Below are 12642 nucleotides of genomic sequence, written 5' to 3' on the forward strand. Positions count from 1 at the left end.
ACAAAGTAAAAGAATTAGAATACGAAAACATCTGCATAATAGATGACTTCAACGCAATTACGGACATGAAAAAAGACTACCAGAGTAATAAGAAAAATAAAACTAAGAAAAAGACTTTCTTTTCTCTTCCAGATACATTTAAAGAGATGATACAGGAACTATGTCTTCAAGATACATGGAGGGAGGTAAATAAAAAGAAAAAACAATACACATTCTATTCTAGTCCACACCAATCATGGTCTAGAATAGACATGGTATGGATGACAACAGAACTTAGAAAAGATGTAGAAGAAGTGAAATATTGACAAATATGTGGGCAGATCATAACCCAGTAAAAGTAATAAGGAAAGGACAATGGACAAGGAAAAGATGGATGATGAATAAAGAAATATTAAATGATAAAGGATACATTCAGATGATTGAAAAAGAAATGAAAGATATTTTTCAGGATAAACACAAAAGAGGAAACTTCACTTCAAAATCTATGGGACATGGCAAAAGCATACATAAGAGGTCTAACAACTGTGTATATGGTGAAGAAAAATAAAAACAAACAACAAGCATGAGACAACCTGTTAAAAGAGCTTAAAGAATATGAATCTGATCTACAGAAGGATCCTCAAAATAAAACGACCAAAGGAAAAATAAATTTGATAAAACATCAAATTAATTTGATCACACAAATAGAGATAGAATGGAAAATTAAGTCAGCAAAGCAAAACCATTTTGAATATGCAAATAAAATGGGACGTTGGTTGGCTTATAAACTGAAAAAAAGAGAAAAGAACGATATACCAATTACAAGATGAGAAAGGAGAGACACATTATAGAAATGAGGATAAAAAAAATATAGCATTTTTTTTTCAAAAGCTAAATGAGCAAGAGGAGATATTTGAAGAAGACGTTAAACCATATTTAAATAAATCAGATTTAAAAGAATTAGAAGAGACACACAGGGAAATATTGAATAGGCCAATTAGTATGATTGAATTAATATAGGCAAGAAAAAAAACAGAAAAATAATAAAACTCCAGGTCCAGTTGGCATCCTGCAGAATTTTATAAATCGTGTCAACAACCACTAGATGAAATTATACTCGAAACTTTTAATGATGCACTTTTGAAGGCCAAAATTCCCAATTCTTGGACGGAAGCCATTATCATGCTTATTCCAAAAGAGGAGACAGACCAATCACAAATCAATTATAGACCAATATCGTTACTAAATATAGATTACAAATTATTCATGTTGATTATTGCAGAAAGACTAAAAAAAGTAATAAACGAATATATTCATTCTGATCAGAACGGCTTTCTGCCAAAAAAACAAAAAAAAATAATAATATGAGAATAATAATTGATGTATTTGAATACTACGAAGCAAATTCAGATTAAAAAATGGCACTAATATTCTTGGATGCACAAAAGGCCTTTGACAATTTAAATTGGAAATTTCTCAGTTTATAATTGTTATTTTTATTCCAAGTGATTCCGATAAAACTGGGGAAGATTTTTTTTAAAGATTTTAAAAAACTTATAGCGAACTACATTTGGCAGGGGAAGAAAGCAAGGATCAAAATAAAACATTTACAAGACACAAAGGAGAGAGGAGGATTAGCACTTCCAGACTGGGAAACTTATTACAAAACAACTTCATTGACTTTACACTTCCGGTTGGTGATCCGCGGTGATATGGCGTTGGGTGAGTGACCGCTGCTCCTCAACCCCCTCATTCGCCGTGTTTTGGGGATCCCCTTGGGGGCGCGGTGCCCGGAGAGCCCCGCGGACTAGAGAGCGAGCTCGGTGAGCGTGAAAGCGGAGCGCAACGCTGATTGTGAGACCGGGCAGCTCTGTCAACTCAACACGCGCAAGTCAGCCTGTCAATGGCTGCCCTGAAGCTGCAGAAGCCAACAACCAAATAGGAAGCATCGGAGATCGGAGGCTACAGTGCGAGATAGATTTGGGCGATTAGGCAATTTTCCCGTTGTGGTGCAATTGGCATCTGAAGAAGAGCTGGTGGAGACGGGAGAGAAGTGCTCGGAGAGGGAGTGAGCAGCGATTACTAGGAGAGAGCTGATCGGGAAGATAAAGTGCCTGACAAGCCGGCGAGGAACTTTTAAAAAAACTGAGGTGGCGAAAATACGCGCACAGGGTGAAGATCGGAGAAAAGAATAAGGAATTCAAAGAATACTGTTTTCTTTTTTTCTCGGTGAATTAGAGCTTTAGAATGATCGGAGGCTGTTGCTTGGAGTTTGTGGATTGCGGTTTGGAGTTTGTGGATTGTGTTTGTTCAACCTAGAGACCGGAAGCACAGCCATTGCAGAGACTGGCCTAAGAACTATTGAAAGTGCTGACTCACTGACAGTCCAGATCTAAGAAATATTATTGAGCTTAGGCTGTGACAATCTGCCTTTGTGGAAAAAAAAAATCTATATGCACAGTTAACTTTTATATTTACATATTTATATTAACGTGATTAACTTATAGTATATTATCATAATATTTAGCAAAGATATTTTTGATATTTTTATATAGACACTGATCTCTTACAGATAATATATCAATTGTTTATGCATGCATTTGATTATCTTCTTAGGAATTAATTAATTAATTAAGAAGCTAATTTTCTACCCTATCTACATATTTTCTTCTGTGAACTTTTATAGTGATTATTCAATTACATTGATCCTATTGTATTTATCTAAGCTATTAATAGATTTAGGTTAAAATTAAGTAAAACTTTTTAGATATAATATTTAAAGGTATAATTTGATAATATAGGACTAGATTGCCAAAAGTGATTGTTGTTTGTTGGAAACGTTAAACTATTCTACTATATTAATTGGGAAATTAAGCATTAACTAAAATCTATTAAGAGTTTACTCGGAATTAATAAAGGAGGTTAACAAGGATTTAAGGATTTGCCCCTGAACAAAAAGTGGCAAGTGCCACTGGATGATTATCTGGAGAAAGATAGAGAACATAATAAGAGACCAAAAATTGCTTTTGAAAGAAATGGCAAGTTTGACATCAACAATTGCAAAAACTGGTAAAAAAGTGCCATCCAATCCTACGCTAGCAATGTCATCCCCAGCTACCCAGAAATCAGTAGAAGGTCTCCAGAAAACAGACAAATCCCCAGTAACCCCAACGCTGCAAATGGTACAATCTTCTCTGCTATCAATACAAGAAACCATGCTTGCGATGCAAGAGAAACTATTGAACAGCCATTCTGAATTAAAATTGGACATACACGCACTAGATTCCAAAATGAATGAGATTCAAATCTCTATTGCCAGTAATGAAAATAGAATCCAAAAAGCAGAACAAAGGATTGAAAAAAACGAGAAGAAATTGGACATAGTTGACCAAACTCTGTTGGCGCAGAACAAAGAAACGGAAGACGCCCTGATACAACTTGAGATGGATAAGGCCTCGTTTTACCTTCGATTCCAAAACATATTGGAAGACAAAGAAGAGGACCTAGGAGACAAGATGGCCGAGTTGATCGCGGAGACCCTCCAACAAGATAAGCAGGAAATAATTCGAGAGATTGATGAGGTGTACAGAGTTCAAACAAACTACGTGAGAAGAAATAGGCTCCCTAGAGAGGTCCACGTTCGGTTTGCTAGAAAAAAAATGAGAGATATTCTGTATAATATAGCCCGGGAGGAACAAATTATGTATGGGGGAAAAGAAGTGAACATTTTAAAACAAATCCCAAGGAGAGTGAGGGAAAGGAGGAAAAACTACAGATTTCTGACAAGTCAACTAAATAGGAGAAGCATAATATTTAGGTGGCTCTTGCCAGAAGGAATGTTAATATCATGGCAAGGGAGAAAAATTAAAATTGACTGTTTAAGTGCTGCCCAAGATTTCCTAGATCAGCTAAGGGGAGGAGAAGAGGAACAAATTAGTAAGGAGGAAATCGAAACAGTGAATACGGAAGAAGAAATATCTCAAGAACAAAGCCCAAGGGAAGATATAGAAGAGGAGAAGAAAAAGGAAGACACAGAAGAAAAAGGGAAAAAAACTAGACCAGTAAGAGCAATAACCTTAAAGGCAAATAAGAACTAGAGACCAGATACCAACATCAGGAATGAATGATACAAAGATCTTATCGTTAAACGTTAATGGCTTAAATGATTATAAAAAGAGAAAGATAATATTGTCCAAACTGGCGAAACGGAATCCCGATATAATCTGTATTCAGGAGGTGCATATAAAAAAAGATGAAGCCAACTATCTAAATTATACCAAATTTGGTAAAGTATTTGTTTCACTAGCTGAGAAAAGAAAAAGGGGGGTTGCTATCTACGTCAAGAAAGGAATAGAAGCAGAATGTAAATATAAGGATGAAAAAGGGAGAATACTAATAGAAATAATGAGAGGTAATTCTAAGATGTTATTGGTAGGGGTCTACGCCCCAAACAAAAAACAAGGGAAATTTTATCGGAAATTGCATGAACAGCTTGCAAAATGGGCACATAATGAAATATGCATGTTAGGGGACTTTAATGGAATTGTTGACCCAAATAGAGACTATAAAAGTGATATAATTAAAAAGAATAAAAGATCTCCCTTACCAAAGAGTTTCTTTGACTTGGTGGACGAGATAAACTTAATAGATATGTGGCGTACTTTACACCCCCAGGATAGACAATTTACATTCTATTCAATGCCGCAGAACACTTGGTCCAGAATAGACATGGTCTGGGCTACTAGGAAATTAGGCCTGGAAATCAAAAAGGTTGATATGTGTACAAATGCCTGGGCAGACCATAAGTTTCTTGAAGTTAGCTGACACCACGATACCAAGAGAAAACAACAGAGATGGAGTTTAAGGACCAACCTGCTAAATGATAAAGAGTTCACACTGAAACTGAATGAAGAAGTAAAGTGCTTTTTCATAGAAAACGGGAAACAAGATACAGCCAAAGAAATTGTTTGGGACACCATGAAGGCTTATGTGAGAGGGGTAGCCATCTCATATACAGCCTTTAAAAACAAGGAAAAAAGGAAGATCAGGGAAGAGCATACTAAAAAGCTATTACAAGCTGAAGATGAACTCCAGCAACGTCCGGGAGATGAGGCGATTAAACAACAGTGGTCGATTGCGAGACACAGACTGAATCTATTGGACCAGGAGGAGATGGCATGAAAAATAAAAAGATCTAAACATTATTGCTTTGAGAATGCCAATAAGTCGGGGAGATGGCTTGCTTATAAATTAAAAAAAGAGAAGGAAAAAAAATCAAATATTGGTATTAGAAGACTCTCAGGGCAACCTTCTGACGAAGGAAAAAGACAAATTAGAAAGCATAAGAGAATTCTATGAATGCCTATACAAAAATGAAGAAATTGAGTCAAATAAGGTGGAACAGTATTTGATGGAAGCCAGCTTACCCCAAATTACAGAAGAAGAAAAGGAAATGTTGAATGAAAAGATCACTATAGAGGAATTAAAAACCGCCCTCTCTAAAATAAAGAAAAACAAAACCCCAGGCCCAGATGGTCTTCCTGGGGAAATATATCTAAAATTTGATGAAGCCCTGAAACTAGAACTATTAGAAACATTTAATGAGGCTCTGGCTGGTACAACAATCCCGGATACCTGGAGGGAAGCGTATTTGATGCTCATACTGAAAGAAGGTGCTGACTCGAAACAGATATCTAATTATAGACCCATCTCCTTGCTGAACGCAGACTACAAACTGTTCACGAACATAATTGCAGAGAGGGTCAAAAAAATTTTAAATCAGTGGATCCACAAAGATCAAAATGGCTTTCTACCAGGGAGACAGATCAGAGACAACTTGAGAACAGTATTGAACACCATAGAATTCTATGAACAACATCCCGAAAAACAGCTGGCCCTAATGTTTGTCGATGCCCAGAAGGCGTTTGACAATTTGAATTGGACTTTTATGATTAACCAAATTAATCTAATGGGATTCGGGACGAATTTTAGGAAGATGATCGAGAACATCTACCACAAACAGAGGGCAAACATATTAATGAATGGAGATAAAACTCAGGTATTTCAGATCCAAAAAGGAGTGAGGCAGGAATGCCCCCTATCCCCCCTACTTTATATTCTGGTGTTAGAGGTGCTACTTAGAAAGATCAGAGCCAATAAAGAAATTAAAGGATTAAAGATCAGGAAGGAAATATTTAAAATGCAAGCTTTTGCAGACGACGTAGCCCTCATAATAGAAGATCCATTAGAAACCGGTTTAAAATTAATGCAGGAAATACAGAATTATGGAGAAGTGGCGGGCCTTAAACTCAATAGGAAAAAAACTAAAATAATAGTGAAAAATATGACAGATTCACAAAAAAAGGAATTGGAAGATTTATTAGGCCTCCAGGTAGTTAAGAAAATAAAATATTTGGGAATATGGATCACTGCGAGATTCTCATCATTAAAAGAAGACAATTATATCCCTCTATCGCAGAAAATATATCAAGACCTAGAAAGATGGAAAAGGCTAAAACTGTCTCTGATTGGTAAAATAGCAGCGATTAAAATGAACATCCTACCTAAAATTCTGTTCCTATTTCAAAATATTCCGATAACCTTAGATAAAAAATTCTTTCTGGACCTGAACAAACACATTAGAAATTTTTTATGGGAGGGTAAGAAATCGAAGATCTCCTTCAAGATACTGCAAGGAAAAAGAAATTTGGGAGGATTCGGGCTCCCCGATTGGGAAATATACCAAAAGGCAGCGAAAATAATTTGGATTAAGGAGTGGATCACGTTACGAAATAGGAGAATCCTGACATTAGAAGGACATGACCTATTGGAAGGATGGCATGCTCACCTGTGGGACACAAAGAACAAGAAAAAATCCTACTTTCATAAACACAAAATTAGGGAGACACTTATACGCACGTGGGAGGAAATTAGACAGAGGATTTATACTAAGGTACCTAACTGGCTTTCTATTACGGAAGCGTTGATGGCCCCAAACAGGAGAGATGATTATAAATTGGGCACATATAAAGATATTCTTGATGAAAAGGGGAAGCTCAAATCTTTGGATTTATTGAAGGACCAGGGTTTCAACTTGGATTGGTGGAATTACCTGCAGATTAATTCAAGATTCCAAAAAGACAGAGATCAATTTGGTATAGAAGCTAAATATGGAAATTTTGACAAAATTATTTGGGGAATAGACAAGAAAATGCTAGCAAAAATATATAACTTCTTACTAGATGAGGATAGAGCAGAGATTATAGCAAAAAATCAGCTAAATACCTGGGGAAAAAAACCTGGGATACAGATTAAATTTTAACGACTGGGAGATGGCCTGGAATAGGAATTATAAAATGATGAAATCGGTAACATTCAGAGAAAACCATTATAAAATGCTACACAGGTGGTATCTAGCACCAGCTAGGTTAGCGAAAATGTTTCCCAATCTCTCAGCCACGTGTTGGAAATATGGAAAAACGGTCGGCATTTTCTATCATCTATGGTGGGCCTGTCCAGAGACCAAAAGGTTCTGGTCAAAAATTCGATATTGGCTATGTGAAATAACGGGACAGGAGATAGTTTTATCTCCAGAAATCTTCCTCCTGGGTATAATCGGAGACAGCCTCAATAACAACAAAACTCAACTCATAATCCAGATTACAACTGCGGCTAGACTAGCCTTTGCGAAATACTGGAAAAATAAATCCATACCCTCAGAAGAAATACTAATAAACAAAATCCTAGAGTGCGCAGAAATGGCAAAATTGATGAGTGAGATAAATAATGAGGAGAAATCTAAATATTATGAAGTATGGGGAAATTGGTACAATTGGTTGAAGAACAAGACAAAAACATGATTTTAGGATATGACTTGTTATGCACTTGAAGTACGAGCTATATTGCATAGAATATTGAACAGCTAAGGATGAAGTTTATTTGACGTATGATTCCGTAAATTGTGTAAACACTGTACCTCTGAAGGAAATAGAGATTGTATATCTTTTTTTTCTTTCTTTTATAATGGAAAAATTTAATAAAGTATATTAAAAAAAAAAATATTTACAAGACACAAAGGAGAGAGGAGGATTAGCACTTCCAGACTGGGAAACATATTACAAAACAACTTCATTGATATGGATTAAAGATTGGATGGAACTAAAAAACAAAAGAATACTGTCATTAGAGGGGTACAACCTACAAAATGGATGGCATGCTTTCCTGTAGGAGGGAAAAAGTAGACAACACAGATATTTTCAAAGACATTTGATCTGGGAAGCATTGCTACAGAAATGACAGGAGATAAAAAAGAAACATTATGAAAAAATTCCGGAATGGCTATCCACTATGGAGGCACAAATCTACCCAAATGCTCTAGATATTGCCAAAATGAAAACTTACGAGGAACTGCTGAATAATCAAGGGGAATTAAGAACAAGACAAGAATTGAAAGAATTGGGTACAGACATTGATTGGTCGCCCTATATGCAAATAATCTAGATATAGGACAGATTTGGCACAATTGGATTTCAAAAGGGAACATATGAATTAGATAAAATTCTTCAGGGAACAGAAGACAAATTGATTTTAAAAACCCTATAATTATTTATTAAGATACAAATTGGAAGAAGAGGTAGTTAAAGAAAATATGATAATTTGGACAAAAGAATTTTGGATACAACATTGAATTAGATAAATGGGAGAAATTATGGAATATAAATTACAAACTAACAATGTCTGTACCCTATAAAGAAAATATGTATAAAATGTTTTATAGGTGGCATCTCCCACCTGCCAGATTGGCTAAGATGTTTCCAAATACTTCCCTGTGATGTTAGAAATGTAAACATCAAAAAGGAATTTATTATCACATGTGGTGGTCCTGCCAGAAGGTAAAACAATTTTGGTAAACAATTAAAATACAAATAGAAGAAATTATAAATCAACAAATAAAATGAGGCCAGAAATTTTCTTACTGGGAATAATTACCTGGCCATATGAAAAAGAAATAAGATACTTAATTATTCACATATTGACAGCAGCACGAATAGTTTTTGCCCAAAAATGGAAAAACAATGACATAACATCAGAAGACAAGGTGATTAGAAAAATTATGAAATGTGCGGGAATGGATAAACTCACAAAGGAGATATAAGAAAAAGATGAAACAGATTATTATTTAGTCTGGGAGAAATGGTATAAATGGTTGGAGGAGAAAGGGAAAAAAGAAAAAAGGGAGAAAAGAAAACTAAACAATGGTTAAATTAAATGGAGAAATATGGAAATAAATGGGAAGATACAAATTGTGGAAAGGAAATTAGGTACCTGTTTATGTTAAATGTAAATAAAATATTTAGATTAAGAGAATATATATATATATATATGATGTACTAGGAATATATGTATAAGAAATAGATTAAGATAAGAAAGAGAAAATGTATAAATATAGATTACTGATGCGAAGATGTTGAAAAGAAGAAGATGTAAATATCTAATTTTGTTTGGTTTTTTTGTTTGTTTGTTCGTATTAAAAAATGTTCAATAAAAATTATTTTTAAAAAAGTGAAGTTTTTAATACCAATAATGGAATCAATGTTTATGGCTTTCAACCCTTTCTCTTTAAAAAATTTCACAGCTAGAAATAGAAGTATAGTACATTGGTGGTTAACCCTTAGGAAGGGCATCTTTAATAGGAGTGAAAGCTACAAATCCTTGCAGGCAAAGTCAAAATGAAGTGAAAACATAATAATAGTATAACTGGTGATGTTCTTTGGCAGGTCAGCTCTTAATCCTAAAATATATTTTTCTCTCTGATTACAGTATTTACATATTCAGTAAACAGTATGTCAGATTTTGGAGAACCAAAGAAAATTAACTCTGCACTACAGGTGACTTTTTAAATATAATAGCATATTATATTTAATGTGAATATATAAATTAATAAATAAAAATATAAATATGATAATAAATGATAATTTGCAGAATAAGCTTTCTGTTCCCCAAATATCAATTTTTAAAAATAAAACTTGGAATTAATAGGATAGGATAGGATAGGATAGATACAGAAACTTTATTGTCACTTTAAAAGTACACTAATCAGCCTAAATTAAAATGAAATTTCATTACATTCAGCTCTCAAAAGATCACCATTATGTATATACCCACATACACACATGTATATGACACAGAGTTGTATGTATGCATGGCGAAAAAAAAGACTCTTGTGAGTTTAGAAGACGGATTGCATAAGGAACAAAGCTGTTACAGAATCTAGTAGTCCTGGTATAGATACTTCAAAACCTCCTCCCAGAGGGGAAGCAACAGAAACAGACCGTAAAGCGGATGTTTGGGGTCTCTAACAATGCTTCAAGATCTAAGTGCATAGTGTTTATAAGTAGTACCCTAAATAACAGGAAGCTAGCTTCCTATAATCTTCTCACCTGTCCTTACTATTCTCTTTGCATGGACCTCATATTTGAGGCACTGGTTCCAGTTCCCAATGATTGAATGAGAACAATCATAAAAAGCCTTTTCTCCCTCTCTTAATATAAGCTTACTGAGTTCAAGAAAGCTTGAAAGAAAATAGATTTGTGTATAAAGCCAGTTCTGATACTGAGAAAAAATATTTTAATTCTGTATGTAGTCAAAAGCAATTTCTTTCCAAATTCCCCATTTACCTTCCTAGATCACTCTTTTGTATATGTCTTGTTTGGTGGATTTGGAATTGTACCAGTTCAGCAGATAATACAAAGCTGTTGTACTATTTATAATACTTAGTAGCTTCTCAAACAGAGTTTGCTAGAGGAGTTATTCATTGCTAAATATCCCTTCTCTTGCTTTTTTAATTTTATTTCAAAATAAATTTAGATTCTGTAGATATATTTCACCATTTTTGTTCTACAGTGAGTTAAGGACAAAGAATAAAGTCAAACCAAAATGTAGCCATTGGTCATGGGTACTCAACAAACCAAATATATTTCAATATACCACATGTCTAAGGAAAAGTATCTATGATTTCCAATATGGTGTTTTTGCAAAACTGGTAGTAATCTATTTTCCTCTTCTTTGCTCCCCCCTTTCAAGGGATCTCTTAATAAAGATACAATACAGATGAATACCTATGTGGCCTTGTACAAATTTGTACCACAGGAGCATGAAGATTTGGAAATGAGGTAATGCTAGTATACACTGTATATTTCATTTAGTTGTGATTGGCTTGCTTAGCTAATTTTATTGAAATCAAAAGCAATAGTTTTTAATCCCATCAATATTGCATCACCTAAACATTACAGATAATTTTGTATAATTCTACAATGCAGTCTGATGGGTGAATATATGACAGAATATAGTAGTGCTTTGCATATTAATAGAGACATATAAACTAATTGCAATGTTTCTGTTTTTTTAATCATAGGCCAGGAGATAGAATTATACTTCTAGAGGATTCAAATGAAGATTGGTGGAAGGTACAATCAAAATAGCTTCAATAATGTTAAAATGGAAAAAATGAATATTGTATTATACTTTTTTGGTCAATACATTAGTACAAATTCATTTGTAACTCAATACTCTGTTATAGAACTATTTTTTCCCCAGCATAGTTTTTTGGTTAACTCTTTTTGGTTAGTTCTTTTTCATAGTGCAAAAATTAAGAAACCTTCCTTCTTTTTCAGACTAAAATCCAAAAGATAGAGCAGGAGAATGCAAACAACCCATCAAATTATCTGGTTATCTACATTAGAAATTGTCACCAATTATAGAACCAACAGGATGTTCTCCAAATATATTGGATTATAGTTTCCATTATCCTCAACCAGCATGCAAACCATTTGCTGAATATTGATGAAGGGAATTGTAGTCTGCCATATTTGGGGTGCCAATGTAGGGGAAGATGGATTACAGCATCTGACCAAGGGTAGAATGATTAAATTCAAATTCCTTTGAACTTTAATGAAACTCAGTAAGTGATTGTAGACTATGCAGGAGTTATTTTATAAAGCTAGCCATCTTAGTAGCTGAAGGGAAAACAGAACATTTCACCTTGATAAAGTGGTAGAAAAATAACATATACAAAATAGAAACTTTAATACTATGTAATGGTCATCTTCTCACCATGTCCTATTCACAGGGAAAAATAAAAGATCGAATTGGTTTTTTTCCTGCTAATTTTGTTCAAAGATTACAAGATGAAAATGTTTTCAAATGTATCAGAACCTTTATTGGATGCAAGGAACAAGGGCAGATAACTCTAAAAGAGAATCAAGTAAGTAAACTTAGAAATCTTTCCTCTGTTTTAACATTTTAAGGATTCCATGGTTCATGACTCTCTCTCTCTCTGTCTCTCTCTCTCTCTCTCTGTCTCTCTCTCTGTCTCTCTCTCTATATATCTATATCTATATCTATATCTATATCTATATCTATATATCTATATCTATATATCTATATCTATATCTATATCTATATCTATATCTATCTATCTATCTATCTATCTATCTATCTATCTATCTATCTATGTAGGTCTTTGGTTATTCGGGTCTTCTCCCACGTAAAATTGGAAGTGTCTTGGCGACGTTTCGACGAAGTCTCATTCGTCATCTTCAGGCTGGTGTTCTCGGCTTCGTGCTTCCAGGAGCAATGTGAGATCGCCAAGACACTTCCAATTTT

At 34.3% G+C, this 12642-nt stretch overlaps 1 protein-coding gene across 1 annotated transcript in view; it reads left to right on the plus strand.

Moving 5' to 3' along the window:
* Positions 1-12642, plus strand: part of STAC (SH3 and cysteine rich domain) — an 88858-nt gene that overhangs the window by 55987 nt on the left and 20229 nt on the right. The window contains exons 7-10 of the mRNA XM_087893672.1: positions 9799-9866; positions 11062-11150; positions 11393-11444; positions 12107-12241. Of these exons, the coding sequence (XP_087749798.1) occupies positions 9799-9866; positions 11062-11150; positions 11393-11444; positions 12107-12241 (344 nt within the window). The remainder of the gene's footprint in view (positions 1-9798; positions 9867-11061; positions 11151-11392; positions 11445-12106; positions 12242-12642) is intronic.

This window comes from Pantherophis guttatus, chromosome 4 (genome assembly GCF_059756535.1).
Source record: "Pantherophis guttatus breed Tessera chromosome 4, ASM5975653v1, whole genome shotgun sequence".
In the NCBI taxonomy this organism is placed as follows: Eukaryota; Metazoa; Chordata; class Lepidosauria; order Squamata; family Colubridae; genus Pantherophis; species Pantherophis guttatus.